The 21,002-nt window shown below is 41.5% G+C and overlaps 1 protein-coding gene across 2 annotated transcripts; it reads right to left on the bottom strand.

Moving 5' to 3' along the window:
* Positions 1–10,163: 10,163 nt before the first annotated feature.
* On the bottom strand, positions 10,164–20,794 carry zdhhc8a (zinc finger DHHC-type palmitoyltransferase 8a). 2 transcript variants are annotated; one of them, XM_071466638.1, is made up of 10 exons: positions 20,464–20,794; positions 14,528–14,649; positions 14,279–14,436; positions 13,648–13,820; positions 13,426–13,528; positions 13,096–13,187; positions 12,878–12,998; positions 12,648–12,762; positions 12,019–12,131; positions 10,164–11,914 (listed from the first exon to the last, which is right to left on the bottom strand). In XM_071466638.1, the coding sequence occupies exons 1-10, from the start codon at positions 20,565–20,567 to the stop codon at positions 10,607–10,609; spliced, it is 2,409 nt and encodes an 802-aa protein (XP_071322739.1). In that variant the 5' UTR covers positions 20,568–20,794; the 3' UTR covers positions 10,164–10,606. The 2 variants fall into 2 exon arrangements, with proteins under 2 accessions (XP_071322739.1, XP_071322740.1); XM_071466639.1 differs by having other exon boundaries at positions 10,458–11,914; positions 20,340–20,474.
* Between the last annotated feature and the right edge of the window lie 208 nt (positions 20,795–21,002).

The following is a 21,002-nucleotide window of genomic DNA, read 5'->3' as shown; positions in this document are numbered from 1 at the left end:
GCCCACAGATCTTCTTCACACAGCACCTGCTTGCATTTCTTATACGTGCAAAAATAAAGCAAAGAAGATGAATGTAAATGGGGAGCAAAATATCCTGCAAGCAGCTTAGGTAAGTGCTGCTCGTGTTTTTTTAGATGTCGTCACCATAACATTTTGAATAACTGACTGTAGATGTCTTTTGTGAGCTCCTGGCTCATTCGACTGCATCATTTTAAAGGCGTCTAAGATTGACAGGGAAGTGAAATAATCAAAGGTGATCTGAGACAAAATCCGCTGCTCTGCTTCACTAAAACACACTAGATCATGATGGAATCTAATGTCTCAATTAGAGAAAAAAAAAAAAAAAAAGAAATGAAGAACAATATCATATCTTCCAATTTTCCACCAGGCCACTTACATTGACAGCAGCAATAATGAAAAGTAAAAAATGATCTGCTATTATCCACAGACCAATGCTCTCTATCAGCTGTCTTTCTTGTTGATTTAGGAGCAGCCCTTGATATTATTGATCTCGGAGCATTTAGAAATCTTTATTGGCTTCTGTGGTATTTCTTTCATTTCAGTTTGTCTACAGCTTGCTCAACTTTGCAGTTTGTCTTCTTTTTTTTTTAAGGTAACACATCTGCGTTCTTCAGGTTTGCTTTATTCAAACCCTTGCTTCAGCCTACCTTTCACCATTTTCATTTTACATAATCCCTTGTTGGTATCTCTGTGATGTTATAATCCAGACTTTACACATTAATCGAGCAGCAACAGAACAGGTGAAGAACGCTGAATTCTGTGTTTCAGACATTAAAAGATAATTGATCTCTTTCATCAGTAAATCGGTTAAAAACTGAGAAGCTATTAACGCTCCTGCACAGTGAAGAGCTAACATTTGAGACACCTTTTTAATTAAAAATAGAAAAGAAAAGAACTTGATCCTCTCATCAAAGCAACATCCATGAAACAGCACGTTTTCATTTTACTGACATGTACGAACGGATCCATTTGTTCCAGAAATGATTACCACTGTTCACTGCTCTCCCACTGCTCCATCTCCACACTCGAAAAAATACAAGTCCCATCTGATGGAAAATATCAGCATTAAGTGTCTTAATGGTTTTGGGTCACCAACAGCTGCCAGAACTGTTTCATTATTCTAGGTACTTGTTAACTGTTTGATATTCTGATGAAGGATTTTTTTTTTCTCTCTCTCGATAACAGAAAAATGAAAACACAAATAGAAAATGAAAAATAAAAAGAGAAGCCTTCAACAAGGATGCCTGGTCTCCTCGTATTTGTTTTAACCCTCAGCACAAGCTCATTCAACTCATTAAAAACCAGCAGGGTCACTGGCATCTCTACCAGAAATACAAACATTATTGTTAGACGAATATTTGTGATTTATCCTCTGAAGGATATGTACAAAATTTCTTGGGAATACATCCAATGTTTGTTGAGATATTTCACTAAGAAACACAAAAATGGAGTCAGTGGATTGCCAAAGCGAGAGGAATTGATCCTCTGGGAACTATGAAAATCTGTACAGTTTTATGGCAAACCATCCAACAGCTAGTCTTCTAAAAATAAGGTAGGCCCCCTTATGTGAAGCAATGGATAAATTTAACTCTGTGATCAAACCCACTGAAGGATATGAAAATGACAGAATTTGGCATTTTGATGATTGTGATGTAAAACTACCACACATCTAGAAAGTATTCATATAATCTAACCTCTGACTTTTCCTTCATATTATCCTGTACATTTCTGTAAATCCTGTCTCCAGATAAGACCATCAGTCATTGTGAAAACTGCATGCGACACAAATGTTGATCAAGCTTCATCATTTCTGTCTGAATTGAAAAAAAAAAAAAAAAAGTTTTGTTAATGTGAGTTTGGCCTATTCCAAACTTGCTCCCCTCGCTGCTTTGTGTGGCTCCATCAAAACAAACAAGAAGCGAGGTAGAAAAAAACAGAAAGCTGCGTAGGTGAATGGGAGTCAGTGTGAGATGGCAGGGGATGACACTTTAGTGCCAGAGCTGAAAATGTCACTTATGATGGATGAGACCTTTTTATACTTAAAATGAATTACACCGGCTTTTATTGGCATTTTCTAAGGGTATAATTTACAGAAATTACCCTGCGTTTATTACGCTTAATGTTGCAAAATGTCAGCCATATAGATCTGTGAGCCAAAATGAATATTTCATTCATTATGAGCCTCTTTCCTATCCCGAGCTGGTAAACCTTACCTGACGCCATCTCACACACGTGCTCCTCTTTCGCGACAGATTGCACACACAGACGCAGTAAACAGGTCGAAACCACAACTTCTTCTTCAAGGACTTCACTCTGCATCATCTCTGCAGGCTGCATAGAGAAACTGCTTCACTCCTTTGTGTCTTCCCTGTGACACAAAGAGACTGTATCCACCTCATAAACACACGTTCCGGTGTGCAGCCCCCTTTGTTTTCACTGGACTGATTTTAACTTCCACAGGCATGAGTGTGGGCTTGAAGTAACCTTCCCACAGTGAACCCATTACTCAGTCCTTCCAGTTAAGTGGCCCCTCTGGATTTATCACCTCTATCATCCGTTTGTGCCCTGACACATCAAGTGCCCTCACTCAGCCTGAATGTTTCATCCACCACCTTCAGCAACATCATGTGTTGACATACAACACCTCACTGGCTTTATTTTAGTTGCCATGAGTCTTGTCAGCTCAGTATCCCTATAATAGACCCCACAGTGTGCCCTTAATGAAGCAAGGAAGAGAGTAGGAAGGGGTCTGAGTGGGGGTGGGGGGGGGGGTGCTCTGGACTTTCATGCAGGAGCCTGGAGCTTGAGTTGTGTCGCAGTACCACATTTAATTTTCTTTCTTTAACTGTAACCTCAATCTTTCCCCAACCTTAACCATGTAGTTGTAGTGCGCAGACATTGTAGGAAGAAGCTACTTTGATTTCACACAAGGGCTTAGTTTTGTGCTTCAGTTCAGCATCTGATAGATTTGCTCCAAAATCTCTTATTTTAAAGCCTACACGTGTAGATTTTGAACATTTCAACTTTGGGGTTTCAATTCTGCAATTCTTTTTTATTTATTTTATTTTTTTTTTTTTTTTTTTTTTGCATTCTATCCACAACACTATTTGCTAATTCATATTTTGACTTCTGCCTTGTTTTTGTTTTTGTAATTCTAACATGCTTAAATATTTAGATATTTTCCATAGTGCTGCTCATTCATCCCTCCAATTCATGCAGATTCATTAATGAATACTGATTGTGCCTCAGACTAATGAAATATGTTTGTTTACACAGAATTACACCCTGTGTTCAGGCTTCTAGTTCAGGATCCTTGATTTTAATGCTCTTCAAGCTGCTCAGTAGACACTCACACTACCAGGACAGGAAATGACTCAAGGTATAGTAGGAAGAAAATTATTACTCATCCTTACTTTCACTGCTTATTCTGAACCATACCAGGAACACATAACAAAGAACCTGAAGGACTTGCAGGAGGTATGTGACATGTATAGGAGATTTCTGTACGGAAGTTGACACAAAGCATGTGCACTGTGTGTTAATAGCTACCATAAATTTAATGGGAAGTTGGAGATGTGATGTTCAAAAACAGTTGCACTCACATTCTGAGAGAAATTGTAGGTTATTGTCTGGTTTGTCTCCATGAACCTGAGTGTACAAAGAAATGTTTGTTAAATGAAGAACACTGAAAGAACAAATCTCAGGTAGGCGTAATGAGTGCAGGGATCGAGACTTTCACACAGGCTAGTCCAGTAGTTTGGAAAATTCTGCATGAATGTAAGATCTTTTCAATTATTCTGATGGCATAAGTTTTTGCTTCTTGGAAAATGAGACACTCCCAGTGGAAATTGGTGTAGTTTTTATGTTGCTTTCAGTTCATTATTCTGTCTTCCCAGGTCAGATAAACAAAGCTTCAATTTGAATTTTTTTATTCCACATTCAGTTAATGCCCTCAAGGACTTTCTGCATTGGGTGAAAATGCGATGAACTTCATGTTTCCACCCAGTATCCTGTTATTTTACCTTTTATTTTGTTGCTTTTCTACAGTCTGTGATTTACTGCCTGCTCCCATCACCTGACCTGAATCCATTTACACACACACACACACACACACACACACACATCTGCATGAAACACTGTCCTCTATGTAAACAGCAAGAACAATTCCTGCTCTGCTCAGAGTATTGATGAATATGAAAGTACAAAACGGGTACACATTTCTGGAGCCATACACCTCAACTCTGTCTGTAAATAAGGCTGTTTTGCTGCTGCTGTACAGATGGTGAAGGTCTTTGTCATCACCACAGTAACTGGATAGTAAATAGTCTCTACTGTGTGACAGAGATGAACGTAATTATTGCGGCCTATTATATATACACACTGTGATGAACAGAGGGTGCACAGTGCAGTGTAATAAACAGGATCTGTCGACGACACCCACAGAGAAAAAGACACGTTACATTACAGTGTGTATGGTGCTGTATTAATTGCAATGTAATGCCCACACAGTCTTTGGTGATCAGCAGGGCATTTTCACATCCTTTTTCCTGCGGACTCAGAGCAGATTTCTGTCCTAATTAAACCCCCACACTGCCCACCTATGCTCTGTTCAGACTGGCATGTGCATCTGAAGCTAATTCAATTTAACACAGAGACAAAACATCTATGAAGCGTTTGCAAAAAATGGGAGACTGGTGCCAGTGGCGTGTTGAATGCAGCTTTGTATTTCAGATGGCACTGCCACACAGAGTGCATAATAACACTGGAAATAGCAGCAAAGGTCACCAAATCGGCTTCAGAAGGGAAAGGTCACTTTCACTTCCAAATATTCAAAGAGGATCTACACATTTAAGTTAAGTGGAGACAAACTGCTCTGTTTGTATGAACCTGAAGTCTGTGTATAAATGTTGCCGTTTCTGGAAAGGATCCTGTCAGATTGAGAGTTTGCCCTCAGACTATAAATGACAAAGCAACACCTGACGTCCTGGCTATCACATTGACTAACTGCTGCACCCCCTCGGCGAGCTGCAGGAACAGCAATAGCTGCCAGTCTGGATCGCCCATACGGAAGACAACTTCTCCTGAAGGAGCAATACAATGCATCCCTTCGTTATGATTTGACAAATAATGTAAATATTATAAAATAAACCCCCCCACCCCACCCTAGGCAGAAACAAGACAGGGTTGCTATTAATCCAACTCCTTCTTGTCAAGTGTTACTGCAGCAAGTGCTTAATCACACCAACAGAGAGCCCAGAGAGGAAATGAAATGCATCAGTGGCACTGCAGCTGAAAATGACAATCAGCCAGTTCAGCGATGCCTCTGATGATCAGGCATATCAATGAGCTGAGAGAAAGAGACTGAGAGAAAAAGAGAGTGAGAGAGAGAGAGAGAGAGAGAGAGAGAGAGAGAGATACACCCACAGCTACAGAGAGAGTCAGCGGCACAAATGTAGGTCAGTCTGCACCATCTAAAGGAGTACCATGAAAGATTTAGGTGACTTAGACACTGATTAGAATGAAATCAGCTCATGTCAAGAGGTTATCATGAGTCCATATTCCACACATGAAGCCTCAGATGCTTCAAGGTGGAAGTGGATTCATGGCAACGCTGAAGAGTGTGTAATCCAGAGGCAGGAAACACTGAGGATGATTGAGCTATTGAACAGTAATCACTGGTTATTAAATTGTTATTATTAGGCTGGATTTGGCACATCTCAGTGTCTAGACTGGGAACTAAAGGTGATCAGAACATCATTATCATTGATTACATATCAGTGAATACATACAAATGAATTTTAGGTTAGGTTCTGTAAGAACCTTGATTCAGTATAATGTTACCAGTGGATTTAGATGGTTTTTACCCAAACTGGAAACAAAAAAACTGATTTCTCGCTACCTCCAGTGGTATCTAGCTATGCCATGCTGGTGGTTTTTGTTTTATGTGTCTGTCTAAAAACAAAAGTCACCTTCTAATGAAAGTTGTGGGTCACTGCATTCATTATTATTCCTCTGATCCATACTCTCTGTTGGGCAGTCCTTGGAGAACAAGTCCACATTCCTTAATCTGCGTATAAATTGGTATTTTCCAAAGATAAAGTCTTTTAACTAAGTAATTCCCTCTGTGTTACTACCACCCCCACCCCCCCCAATCCCACCCCTATCAAAGCAAGAAAACACCATCCACAGAAGCACATTAGACAATTTCCACTGAAATAACTCTCTACTGTCTCTATAAAAACAGTTGAACTGTGTGTTCTCTGGACAGAGACTGTTTCTTGGAAGAGGTATTGGTGTTGAATTTTGTATTTCATTCTTCAGTTGTGTAACAACATAAAACAATGAGACGGAGGCAGAAATCTAAGAGATGTTTACCCTGAAACCTGGTGTAAATAAGCCCAAACTATCTGCATGGAAAATATGACTAATTTTGGCAAACTAATGTTTAATGTTTGCAACTCAAATGAATTAATCAGTGATCAGTATGATGATCTTAGCTCTAGTATCACATAGCACACTTAAAGTTTGAGATGTAATTGAGAAAAATATGTAAGTAGAGTAGAGTATGAGGGTAGCAGCTTCTTCTAAGACATACATGTATTTGTTATGAGGAAAACGTTGTAAAAATAACATGACGTAAGATGGGGGGGCTTCTCAGACACCACTGTCTGCACAGAATACTTTTGATCCACTCTTCTAACTCAACAACCTGCAATCCCTCTTTGCACAGCAGCCTTGTCATTACCATCATTACTATCTTACCCCCAGCTACAGAAACTAGGATGGGTGAGGGGGGGAGCAAAACAGCAAGAAAACAACAGGGAGGAGAGTGAGGGAAGATAAAACATCAGTTCATCCAAACGCCTCTCCTGCCACAGAGTATTTTCTACAACATTAGTGTGTATACTTTTCTTTTTTACTTAATCCCACACAGGAAAAAGTCAAGACTGTGTTGGATTTGAAATAGAGGAGTCATTTGTACCAGAAGACAACATAGCGCCATTATCTCCCCGAGACAAACAGACAAACCAGCAACCTACTTTAACAACACAAGAATAACTGTCTGTGGGGCAAGAAAGAAACAGGTATGTGTTAGAAAGTTGTTGGGTTTTTTTTTAATGAAATGATTAACATTATGAATAAAAAGGAGAGCATGATTGTAATGTTCCTCTCTGTTACTGTGTTGTGTTATTTTCTGTTATAATGGGAATGTGATGCGTCTGTTTCTTTGTGATGATGATGAGGTGCGTCTTTCCTTTTTGTGATGAACATGTCGACAAAAAGGAAACGCATCACTCTCCCGTAGTCTGTGCTTCTCCTCTCTCTCCCTCTCTCCCTCATTCTGCAGGTATCTCTGCCTCTGGAGCGGCGGGATCCAGATCCACCACTGCTCATCATTACTATTAACCACTGTTATCTGTCATTATTATTGATAACACCATTACCTACACAGCTGTTCCTGGTCTCTCTCTCTCTCTCTTTTCTCCTCCCCCCCCCCCCCCCCCCCCCCCCCCCCCCCCTTTTTCTCCTCTTAACCCCCGAATTGAATTGAATCAGTACTTTGTTAACTGAAACTGACTGTGTGAAAATTGTGGGAAACTTTTGATGGTTCAGTCATTGAAGATGTCTTCAAAGTTTTCTTCCCTAACTGATCTCTTCTCAGCAGACAGGTGAGAGAGCGGCACATCACAGCCAACGTCTGGTAAGGAGTGAGAGAGAGACACAGCACAGGTCTATGATGACAGCTGAGTGCTCAGCTGTATCAATATTTAAAATGATTAATCGCGAGGAAAGTTAGAGATGACAGAGATGTATCTTCTTAGCTTTGCTGCCAGGTGAAGCTGCTGAGTCTCCCCCTCTCTCTGTGGTCACCTACGCTGCTTTAATAAAGCCAAATCACAATATAGTGATTTAGATTTTTTTCTGTTTCTGTTGTCAGACAGAACAGATATAAAATAGTGATTGAATCACAGCTCGTAAATACTATATGTTAACCAGCAGTCGCTCCCAAGCTGCTGCACAGCTTTGATTAAGTCCTCATTTTATGATCTCAGCATTGTCTGACAGAATCAGCAGCAGTACAGGTTTTCTTTGTCCCCTGCACAGTAAAACACCAAGTCAGTTTTTTAACATTTATCCACTCTGGAGACCCGTAAGGAAAACCTGTTTTTGCATGAGAAAAATGCTGTGGACAGGAGGCTGAGACAAAGATTTGTTTTGAAACTTAATTCACTTCACATGGACGTACTGAGTTTTAAGTCTTATCCACTGTTTTGAGTTTTTAAGAAAACAGTTTTGGTCTGGATAGAGGGCTGAAACAAGGGGAAAAGGTGCCTTTTTAAAAAAATGTTTAATTGAATGTGGACATTCTCTGATACAGAGAGACTACTGTAGGTTTTGCTCCATCTTTTACATTAGAAGTGGCCTCTTTATGCTAAGTGTGGACAGGGGAAACATTTTGCAGGGACCAAAAACAGTTTCAGCTCATCTGTGGGGACGTGAGTGTTGTTTAAAAACAGCGGGGGAAAACTGTGCATCTCTCCTTTAATACACAGGCTCATTTTAAAAAGTTGAAGCACTTTTTGACGAGGGATCAGACATGTGGTCGCGGATGATCAGTTGCCTCTCACTAGGTCTTTTATGTGTTTTTTCTTGTTGAGCTGTGTGTATTTCTATAAGATTGACTTGTGCTAACTACATTAGCACAGACTATAATTGCTGTGGTTCTTGGCATTGGTGGATGCTACATACAAGAAAAATAATAAATTAGAAATGAAACAAGACTTTAAAAGACTGGTTGAGCTATAATGTAATTGATATAAATTGCAGCTTGTTCACGTCCCTCTTGATTTCTAATAAAGCTTTGAAGGCCCTAAATTGTCTTTATCCTCATCTCATCTGAATTCTTCACTGTCCTCCTGACAGACTCTTCAGTGAAAACACTGTATAACATAATCTGCAATCTTGATAGACATTTTTGGCCAGAACAGCTGCTCTGATGATGATTGAACAATGCTGTTTTCCTCTAGCTTGTTGCTCTCTGGCACTAACCGAGGGGCTTTTTTTTTTTTTGTTCATGCTCCAGATCTTTTGCTGTTGTCAGGTCTTTAACTAATCTCATGTGAGTGAGTCGTTTTTAAATCCCTCTGAATTTACCGGTCTGGTGAGAGATCTGTCAGTTATTCAGCTGTGCTGTGAAATCCTGCCAACACTTTAAATCAGTCAGACCTTTCAAGCTTGCCGGAGGTTATATCTGCACTTCCACCTGCTGTAAGATTGAGTCCAACAATAACTCACATGAAAAGGTCCAACCTCAGAGTCATTTATGATCTAAACAAAAATGTGTGATTTTCTATTTGGGCGAGAAGTAATGAAGGTCCCGTCTCTAGAAAATACTTCTGCCACAGAGAGTCTGAATGATAAATGATCCACTCCTGGGAATGACGGCAGGTAGCCAGAAGAGCAGACTTTTGATGCTGTCTGAAAAGGTTAAAATGGAAAATCTCTCTGATTCCTCATCTGAGCCCTCTGAAACAATTTTACTATTATTTTAATGCAGTGATAACAAACTGCTGTGTAAAATTGAACTTTTCAAGAACAGAGCACACTACGGCGCCTCCATTGACGACCTCCTGTTTCCTGGCATTTCACACACAATAGCATCATCTACTGGAGCAGACTGCCCCACTCACATCACACCACCTTCTGAAACTGGTCACTAGAGGGTGCTATATACAAATTCAAATATAGAAACTGTCATCGCAGCGCAGGTAAATCGCTCCACCACACAACTGCATTTCACTAAACTTTCTATTTCATGTCATAATTTTATTTTTTTTTCCCAGTAGTGCTGTCATCACTGCTTTACAAACAAATGCATTTATGCACTTTAGCCATTTTAAAAGGAAATGAATGTACATACATTTAGGCTCTTTCTCTGTAAAGCATGTCATCTGTTGAGCTGTGAGCTAAAATGAACTTGTGATTTTGATAAAAAAAAAAATGTTAAAAACTAGTGCAAGTATCTTTGAAGCAAGTTTGATAACCAACAGTAAAACACAGTTTTCCCTTTGCTGCTTAAAGCAAAGTTGTAGTCCTTAATTGACAGCCATTCACCCCAGAAATTAACATAAAAACAGAACTGAAAATTACAAAATAAGTTTATTTATATAAACAACTACAAAATTCTATTAAATAAGGGTTATTTTTTCAGCAGGAGGAAAATTGGATAAAGTGGTATTACATGGTTTCACAAAAGCAATATCAAAACACATACAAACAGATAATAAGTTACTCTGTAATCTTCACATAGCTCTTCTGCTTTGACTGAGTTTATAGAGCTCGCTCTGTAAGAGGAGGCACAACTATCCTGAGATTCACCATTTTTCAGATTTGGTCAAACTTACATGACTTTGTAATATTTCCAAGTTTATCCTTCATTGTGTATTTGTTTCTCACACACCCTCCCTCAAAGTAAAGTCCCAAATGGCCTCTTATTTACAACATATTTTGGAGCTGTGAGAACTGAGACTAACGCTGCATAGATGATTCATTCACACCATCAGAAAAAAGAGGGTTTTTTTTTTTATTTCAGGGGTCCTAGAGTGACTGAGTCCTTCCCCTCAGAAGAGTATGTGAGCGAGGATCGTTTGGCATTGGCATATGAGGTGTAGGAAGGGGCAGAGGAGGTGGAGGAGGAGGGTAAGCGGGGCAGGGTGGACGTAGAGGAAGGGAGAGGTTGCGTTTGTCTTTCAGGAGGGCAATAGGCCGGAGAGGAAGGCCTGCCTTTGCTTTGCAGGCTGCTGCTGCTGCTGCTCTGCAGAGGAGAGCTGGAGGTTTTCGGGCCTCGAGTCAGAGATGATGTGGAGGAGCTGGAGAGGGGGGAGGTCCTCGTGCCGTAACCGAGAATGCCTGTGCTCATCAGAAACTCCCTGGAGCCGTAGGCGGGAGGAGTTGGTCCACGAGAGCCAGGAAGTCGGATGTTGTCTGGCGGTAGACTCCGCCTGCTGGGGATGTCATAGATCCCAACGTCTGGGCCATAGAGCACCTGGGATCTGGCTTGGAGACGCAGCATCCTCTCCCTCTCCTCCATCTCCCGCCTCTCGTGGATAGATGCCATGAGGGTTTTTGAAAAGTTGTCATAGCGCGCAGCAGCAGACTTCTGAGGCGTCAAGCCCTGTGGACCGAGATCTCGAAAGCTGTCTCGAAGACTTTGAGAGGTCAGCTCACGCATAGTCAGGCCTGGAGGGGGAACGTCTCGTGATGTTACGCTTTGGGTTGCGAGGTCTCTTGGCATCAGCCCTTGAAAAGAAGGAGAAGGGTCTCTTTGAATGAAACCTTGGAAGGAGGGTGAGTGATCTCTTGAGGTGAGACCCTGCAAAGAAGGTGAGGGGTCTCGAGGCTGTGGAGACTGTCTGGCAACGCCCATAAACACAGGACTGTAGGCGTGAGGAGGGGGCCGCTGCACCATAGTCCCATCTGTGCCCATAAAGTGAGGGTGGTAGCCGACTGGAGGAGCCCCTCTCTGAGCCGGGAACTGAGGCTCTGCAGGGTTGATGGGGTTATCATAGGAGAGGCTGCTGCTACTGCTGCTGTGGTTGGCCAGCAGGCTGGAGGAGGAGATGATGCCTAGTGGGGGATTGGATCCTAAACCGTCAGCATGCACGGCCGGAAGCTGAGATTTGCTACCATGACGGCTACTGTGTTTGAGGGTGAGGGAGCGGGAGTTGAGCGTCAGAGAGTTAAGCTGCAGCGAGCTGGAGGTGGTGTTGGTCTGGAGTTGAGGCTGGACAGGTAGGCCCACCTGCTGGCTACCTCTCGCAGGACTTTCTTTAGGCTCAAAGCGGAGGTCAGGACTTTTGTTGTTCCCTTGCTGCTCTGATGTCTTCAGCAGCTTAACACAAAAACAAAACAGTCAGACATGTATCAAAACCAAGACCTGGATATTAAGGATCACATTCCTATGATCTGACAAATTAATATCACACTGAGAAGCACCTGCTCTGGTGGAATAGGTGATGATCCTCTGGATATGGCCTCCAGGACTGGCCGCAGCTGTGGCACAGTGGGAATGGATACAGGAATGATGGATTTGGTATGATATCCCATCTCTGAAAAAGAAATAACCATGAAGGAGAGTTCTGAAGTATATGGGGGGCAAAATAATCTATATTTTTCTTATTGTCAACAAATCCCATGAAAAGACTTTTACAACTTCTATAGCTAATGGCGTGTAGCCCCAAGCTCATTGGTTCCTGCTGAATCTTTCAATGTTGGAAAAATGGAACAAAATTATATATTTGATATTTTTTCAGGCTACATATTTTTTTAAACCAGTAGGGCACTGTAGTTTTTAGTAAACTTTACTCAAACAGGCATAAGTAGTGCCAGAGACTATTTTCAGGCGTGGATTAATACACATTTGGCGCACTAGCTGGTATTCACAGCACAGTTTTTGTTGACTTAAATAAAGAACCTCACCAGACATTAATTTACACTGCAGACATGTATAGACTTAGACTCAATGTTATGGGTATATTTGTCACGATATAAATATGTATGCTGTGAAAATATTGCTGCAGGGCTGTGTCTGGTTTTCACAGTACTTATCTGTCACTCTACAGTACCATCCATGGCAGCTAGTTGGCTTTTCAGCAGGCCGTGGTCTGGTTTCGGTGGCAGTGGTGGTGGAGTTTTCATCTGCTTGATGTCTGACAGCTCGACAGCTCTGGCTGAGGCTTGCTGGCAGGATACAAAAAAAAAAAACAAAAAAAAAGAGAGATCTAATTATATCTGTTGACAAATGAGCTGAAAGTCTTTATGACATGTGAGAAAACACTGAAATGTTTATGCATACTTTATTCTGACTGTGTATCCCATTGTCCCTGACTTTCACTGGCATCTGCCTGTCAATTTCCGGTCTCAGGAACGGAGGCTGAACATGTATGACTCTTTTCTTACAGGGCCTTGCTGTGTACCTGGTGACACAGGACAGATAGAGACAGCAAAGAGTCAGCCTCTGTGCTATATGGCTTCCTAAAATGCTGAAGATAAAGTGGAAAAATTGGCTCTCACTGTGGAGAGATGGGACTGCAAACCAGATACTCCAGGTTGTTACAGCAGCCTCGAGTAAAAGGATTTACTCCACCTTGAAACTTCCCAGTTACCTGTGGGAGATAAAAGTGCACCTCTTAATGTTATTATTGTCCATGTCAACACATCATGTTTTTAGAGATACTTTCACTTATATCAGATAAGTACCTCAGAATAGCATCATTGTAAAGTTAAAAGTAAAAATCGACTTTACTGATATAATTTGATTGATTGATTTAACTGATAATTAAATTATTGATATCTATTTCACTGCTCCTGACAATAGTTTAAATTTTTGCAAATGAAACTGACTTGTTCATTTGTGGTGCGCCCTCTGGACACCAGGTACAGGTGGAATCCGGTGAGACCCAGAACTGGGATAAGAAACAGCCCTGATATACTGATCACTACCAAACTGGAAATACTGATCAGGAAAACTGCTTTGTATTGATCTCGATTAGACAAACATTTACACATATAAAAGCACAGATATATGCACACACACACACACACACACAGTTCGAATAAGGATACGTGACAGTGCAGTGCAGCTTCCATAATTCGTCCATGTGGTGCAGGACGTATATGAGCCCAAAGGTGAAGACACCAATCATGTGAACTGTCAGTGACAACAGGAACAGGAAGAAGTAGCGGTAGTTGCGTCTTCCAATGCAGTTGTTCACCCAGGGACAGTGATGGTCAAAGTCCTGGGAGCAGATTGTGGAAAACAGAAAAATCCCATGTATCACTCAGTTTGTAGAATATCCACTGTGCTCTCTAAATACACTGCGTTTTAATAGCGGCTGTCTGAACTGCTTTTCAAATTGCATTTCTACTGAGACTACAAAGGATCTGAGAAACGGATTAACCTGATTAATGAGAACTCTCTCCCCCTCCATCACACTCTGTCCATCATTCACTGCAGAAATCCCCCTTTATTGACTTTCCCCACACACACTGCTAGACTCGCTCAAATACTATTCACGTTTCTCCCTGATCTGTCCACCCATGCATTATATTATCTCATTCTTACCACTCATTCCCCCATTTAAATTCCCCATGTTTGCCCTAACCCTCCTCTGTATTTGGTATTCCTTCGTAGAAACTGGCACTATCGATAACACGTCACTTCTCCTTGCTTGTTTAAATCTTTCCACGCGCTCACCTCCACACAGTGATCGCAGACGCTGCAGTGCGAGCAGCGGGGAGGTCTGTAGAAATGACACGAAGCACACCACTTCATCCGCACCTGGACGCCCTTCACGTCCACGTTCTTGTACAGCGGAGCGCGGAACTCATCGTCTTTGTCCTCATCCTCATTAGCTGGAAAACAGTAATTGCGAAAATTACACTTCCACAAACGAAAGAAAGTTCTTTCTCCTACTGTAAGCATAATGTCACTTTGATTACGAACCCATCGGGAGAACACCGGCATCCATAAAGGTTGCCATGGTGAAGTTGGCCAGCACAAAAAGGAAGAGGATGGCGCAGCATGGTGGCACAGCAGGGCAGATGGTCACAGCCAGCCACGGGCATCTGAATATACACACACATGACAAGAAAAATGAGAGAAAGTGTTTCCTGCACTTGTCACTGAGTGTTCATTCATGATGTAAATCAAGGGTTTGACAGTGTTTCTGAGTTGAGCACGTATCCATCCCTTAGAGGTTAATGTTAACACAAATCGGTCCTACAACAAAGATTTTAAGGAATAATCTTCATCCTATTTATTCTGATGGGAGCTGTGGATCCCACAAGTATTTGTTTACAGTGAAGGATAAGCACGATTTGTTTGTGTTCAGGCAGAATGTTTCTGCAACCTGCAGTACTGGTAAGACACAAACTGTATCTGTGTTACACAGTGAAGCAGGTCTAACCCTAACCCTGAAGGACAGCAACTCATCAATTACGTAATCTGTTGAATCATTTTTTTTCAATTAATCGGATGAGTCAGAGAATAGTGAAAAATGCCGATCACATGTTCCCTGAGCCCAATATGTCGTCGTCAGAGCTCATCTTTGTCAAATCAACAGTCCAAAACTAAAAATATTCACAATTCAACAATATAAAACTGACAAAATCTACAAATTATAGCAAATATTTCCTTTATAAATTACCTAAGCAATTATTCAGTAATTAAAATTGCAGATAAATCATTTTTAATTTCTCAAAAATGTTGAACAAAACAATGAATGTATAATAAAAATAACCAGTTTGGATATATGGATACAGTGAAATAGGCACATTAAAGCTGTTTAGTTGAAGCAAATATTACATGAGTGAATGCACAAGAAGAGAAAGGAAAATGGCGCTTACATTTTTGTTGTTTTTAATAATTTGAATAGATTTTTTTTTTAATGTAAATTTACTGTAAGTGCTTCTGAACTGAAAAACTAAAGTGAACCTTTTTTTTCTCTTAAATCACAGTATTGATCTTTATGCCCTGTCAGGATTTTAACCAGTAATCTTTCTATGTGCCCTAAAATCTTAGAGAACCATCACTTATCTCTTCCACCGACTCAGTGTGTGTGTGTGTGTGTGTGTGTGTGTGTGTGTGTGTGTGTGTGTGTGTGTGTGTGGACGTGCTGAACTATACTGAACAGGAGTATGATTATATCTCTACTGTTTGAGATTAGAGGGAGGGGCAGTGTAATCAGGTTACAGTGGTAGACAGAGAGAAAAAGATTCACTGGATTATATTTACAGAGTTTGATTGAACATCATGTTTAACCTACATATATACTGTATGGGAATTTTCTATTTGAATAGTCAAACGTTACAGTTTTTGGTATGGTATCAGTATAGGTCTAGACAAATAATAAATTATTATACATGCTCTGGCACTGTTAAATGAAAACAGTGTGAGAGGACCAGAGAATGTGTAACACTAGTAACTTTTTCCATACAAATTATTCAGATATGAGCGAGTGAACCATAAACACATGTAAGTGATGATCAAGTTTGATCAAAAGTCAAAACACTAACAACATTAAGAGTCATCCGCTTCAACTCTGCGCTTCATCCCAATGCAGCTCCAATCCCCAAACCCCCCCGGCTGGTTTTAGTCTGTGGGGGAAGGGGCTACCCCCCCCCCCCCCCCCGAGAGGAACGCCTGCTGATGCTGTGCCAGCTGCAAACCCAGTAATCCCTGGATTATGAACTCTGGATTACAGACCATTTCTGCCAGTCGGGTGCATTGTGTATGCCTCACATCAGATGCTAAACACACAAGAGCGTGCAGTCAAGGCTCATCATATATCACAGAATAACACGATACACTGTACACCACGAGGTAAAATCCAAATGGATTCACTCGCGGGCAAAAGACTCCCTCATATAACTGATGACGCCCCAACATTCACAGGCTTTGTTCAGTAGATGAGGAAATACTGGAAGTAGGACAAGAATTTCTTTGTAGATTTAAAAAAAAAAAAAAAAAACCTTAGCATAATGAAATTATAAGAATCTTGAGAAGCAGTGAATGTGTGACACCAAAATTATGGAGCATAATATGATCCCTCCCCCCTAAGGCTGCTATTCAGGATTTGTGTCTGAGTTCGTCTCACTAAATATGGTCATGTTTGACATGTGATTTAACTGTTGTAGCTGATCAGTTACATTAAGCTGGGTAACTGGAGCTGGTTAGTTAAAATAGTACTGTCATGATACTCTGCTCGTAGATAGATAGATAGATAGATAGATAGAGAGAGAGAGAGAGAGAGAGAGAGAGAGAGAGAGAGAGAGATGAATTCTTGTGGACATAGTGGGTGCCTGTGCATAGATGGTGAGCCCACATCATTGATCTGAGACCATCTGGACCGCGGGGAGAGGCAGTTCATTACACTGCAGCGTGGCGAGACAAGCCCCACCTAATGAAACTGCCCAGGCAGAGCTGTATTAATTCACACGGAACAGTAAGCTGCTCTGCAATCTGCACACTGCCCACATCCCTGCAGTGGGTCAGTGGCACAGCAGACACCGCACAGTTGGTCAAGCAGCAAGTTCGCTACAGGCTGGCAGCCAGGGCTCCTTTTGTGAAATATTGTCACAGTTACATAAGTGACATCATTGTCATGTGATCTGTCAGATTTCTAGAGACAACATCAGTACAAATAAATAACCACAGGCTTTACAACAACGCTGCACGTGTGCTCACAAGGTCGTGAGTTCCGCCTTTTTTCAAATATCTATAAAGATATAGACGTTTTCTTTTGATCTATGCAAGCAAAGCCATTTAAGTTTTAAATCTGTGAAGACATAAGTGGAATATACTGTATGCGTTCATTTAAAATACCACTTTCAATATGTTTCTGGCCTGAACTCACAGTTTGCTCAGCTCATTTGCTTTCAATGATTGTACCTCAACTGACTGTTTCGGTGCTTCAGCTGCAACTCCCGTACAATATTTCACATGCAAACAATTAACATTTTATAACCCCTTGCAATCTACACTGGCAATTTTCAGCATGAGCGAGCACATTTTATTTTCAGAAAGTGTAGCCTTTTCTAGTTTCAATATATTTTTACGTGTTTCAAACTTTACTCAGTAGATAAGGGAGAGTTTCTGAGCCTGGGCAGAGTTAAACTCAATTCGCGAGGGACATTTTTCTCACTCGCTCGCTCGCTCGCTCTGATGTCTGTGGGCTTTGTTGGGCGTAGTGAGTTTAACAATGCACAAAACCCTCAGCACTAACCCAAACAAAAGTTCACGGTCAGAGGAACAAAAGCAGGAAACCGGTAACTGATGAATTTTATCAGGGAAGAGGAAGACAAAAGAGCCTCCCTCTAAAGGTCGTTCTCTGACTCCACCAAACCTGCATTAGAAATAAAAATGGAAAGATACATGCTCACACTGCTAATGCATACATAGAGGCCCAGATGCACAAACACTGATGACTGCATTACCAGGAGAATGAGGCTACAACTTTAAATATATAACATGAGTGCAGGGTTTAGAATCAGGCTTTATTTTTTCTGCAGTTTTATTTTAACCAATTTTAACCTTGTTAAAATAAAGGGTCAAAATAAAGTGTGCATGAATATAAAATGAAGATGTGCATTTTTCCACATAAATATTGGCACAGCATGAGCGTGCACGAGAGCATTCCAAGTACAATACAATGCAGGGCCTGATTGGGTGGCATTCACTGACTAATGTATGCTCCTGTGATTCACACTAACTAGGGTAAAGGCCAGAGTGATGTTATGGCAGATGACAAGTGATGTCCTTTTGATTCAGTGTCGCCAAGTTGGAGCTGAACAGTGCATGGCACCTGCCCATCTCTGCTTTTGGAGGAAGGGAGTCTCTCCAGCTGCAGCTGCTCTCTTGGCAGATGCACACGATATCGAGCAAGTTATTGCTCATATCAGAAAACTGTGATATTCAGTGGCAGCCGACAAGACCCTGAGTTTTTTGCCCATTTTCTCCTGAAAGAAGATGTTTCTAATTTCCTGCTTAAATCTGATATGACTGGTCTAATGTATGGACTTCTATATGAGGGCAAACAAAAGTAGGATGTTTAAGACACGCAAAGGACAAGTTAGCCTACAGACAATACAGCAGAAGACCAAACAGCTGGTCAGCTAGACAGTGAGCTTTTCAACTATTTTATTTAAAGGTTAATACACAGCAAAGCCATGTGATCAGAAGATTTTAAGCTCTATTCTACCGGACTGTGTGAATTAAAAAACATTTTCAGGTTGTAAGGTCATTTCAGCTCAAATCCGACCCTCGTCCCATAAGACGCAGATTCATCACTCGTTCATTCAATCATTTGCAGTGTCCTGGTTTTGCTGGTTTAGCACTGCAGTCCCAATTAAGCAATCTCTTTTCAATCCATCACGTCAGCCGGCCATTGATTTTTTTTCTCTCTTACAGAGTATAGATGGAGTTCGTCAGGATTTCTCAACCAACGTGTTTCTGAGCAGCAAGTCTTAAGACTGGACTGTGGCAATTAAACAGACAGACAGATATATATAGAAAGATATATAAATATATATATGTGTGTGTGTGTGTGTGTGTGTGTGTGCGTGTGTGTGTGTGTTTGTATACAGTGTACCACATGTGTACAGACTGGACAACCCCAAATGAGAGATGCTCTGGAATAAGAGTTATGTGTTGATATACTTTCTTGGATTATATGATAGAATCATATCTTATAAACTACAGGGCAAGTGAAAGTCACTCCAATGAGGTTACAGTGAATATGTGCTGATAGTAAATTCAAAGATCCCAGTCTCCATTTTTCCCAGATGGGAGATCACATGGCATCAGCCAGAGGATCCTAATCCCACACTCCCAATCTGGTGTCAGATTCCAGTAGAAACGGTGCACGGCTGGAGAATACAGGAGAAACTAGGACAGATATGGCTGTGTAGGTCATGGGTCAGTAGACTGGAATAGAGCTGATGAGGTGAGAGCCTTCATCCAGTAAGTCGATAGGTATCTGTTATGATATCAGATATGGATATCTGAAGGGATTTCATAAAGAAATTAGGGTGCTAAACTATATAAAGGTCTTAATGAAGGCCTACTTACAGTATAAGTAAAGGCTTTGAAATATTGTATATAATTCAGTCACACAAACCTATAGTGATCATTTAAATGGGATTCTAGGGTATTAGAGGATATTATATTCATTTTTTTTCCCAGGATGCCAGTGTTGGCATGAGTGGAGTCTCACAGATAGGTCCAAATAAGGAAGCACTTTCACCAAATGTATTATGGAAACTCCAATTTCACTCAATCCTGCCCCAAACTAACTTTTAAAAGCTTTTGCAGGGGTATGTATTTAATTTCTTCCAGCTGAATTTATGACACATGTGGGTCAAAATGACACACTGATACATGCTGATTATCCCCTGAACTGTGCTTACGCCGAGTCCTCAGGGTGCTCTGGGCAGGCACCCAGACTGATCCACACTGTGAGCCAACCAGGTCAGATGTTAGCCGCCCCTGCTGGGTCTTCACAGTGGAGTGAGTGAAGAGGAAGAAGAAAATGTGGTGCCCATGCTCTTAAAGCCTGGTTTTTAGACAACTTCTCAAAATTACTTTAAGTAAACTAAAAATCGAAAATGAGAATAAAACTACAGAATCAATATTATTGAATGTTTGGGGATTTCAGACAAGAAATAATGCAAAATATATATTTTTTTAATTTTACAGTCTGAAAATGTAATTCCTCTTGCAATAAATACAGACACAGGTTTGTTAGAGAGAGGGATACCTGATGGATGATGGCTGAAGGGTGATGGATGTCTGGATGAAACAGACGGATGGGTATGGATTTCCCCGTGGAGCAAACCAACAGTGCAAGTCACCAACTTTTCATTCCCTGTGGTGGCACTTACGTGAAGACGAAGAACAGGGAGGTGGAGCCGACCAGCAGGCAGGCGGCCGTGCACACCGGGATGAAGGCGCTGGGCTTCAGCGAGTCGGCGCCGCCAGCGGGCATCCTGCGTCCCCGTCTCCGCGCTCAGCAGCGGCTCATACCCGCAGGAAGCGACCGCGAACACGCCGGAGGAGCGTTATTGCTGAGGGTCGTTTGTGTGAGAATCGCGGACAAAGCCCCTCATCGATCACAGGGCGCTGGAAAACGAAAATCATAGTAAAAATCTGCTCCCAGCAGAGTCCCGCAGCCCGTCCCGTCTGTCCCGGCAGACAGCAGCGCACAGATGCCGCCTCCGGTTTATCCCGAAGGTGGAGCCTTTACTCATGAATGACGTGAAGCACCACACTACTACACCGACTCAGAGCCCCTGCTGTGATCTGACCATTGCTGCTCATGTTAGTGAGAAGTTACCAATAACATGCGAAATCTGGCGAGCGATGAAATTGCGTGTCAGAAGATCGTGTTGCAATCCAAAGTTTCTCGGTTGTAACGAATGGT

This window comes from Trachinotus anak, unplaced genomic scaffold (genome assembly GCF_046630095.1).
Source record: "Trachinotus anak isolate AG129_WGS33_773 ecotype Australia unplaced genomic scaffold, CSIRO_AGI_Tana_v1 ptg000028l, whole genome shotgun sequence".
In the NCBI taxonomy this organism is placed as follows: Eukaryota; Metazoa; Chordata; class Actinopteri; order Carangiformes; family Carangidae; genus Trachinotus; species Trachinotus anak.
This window is presented reverse-complemented; position numbering and strand designations above follow the sequence as displayed.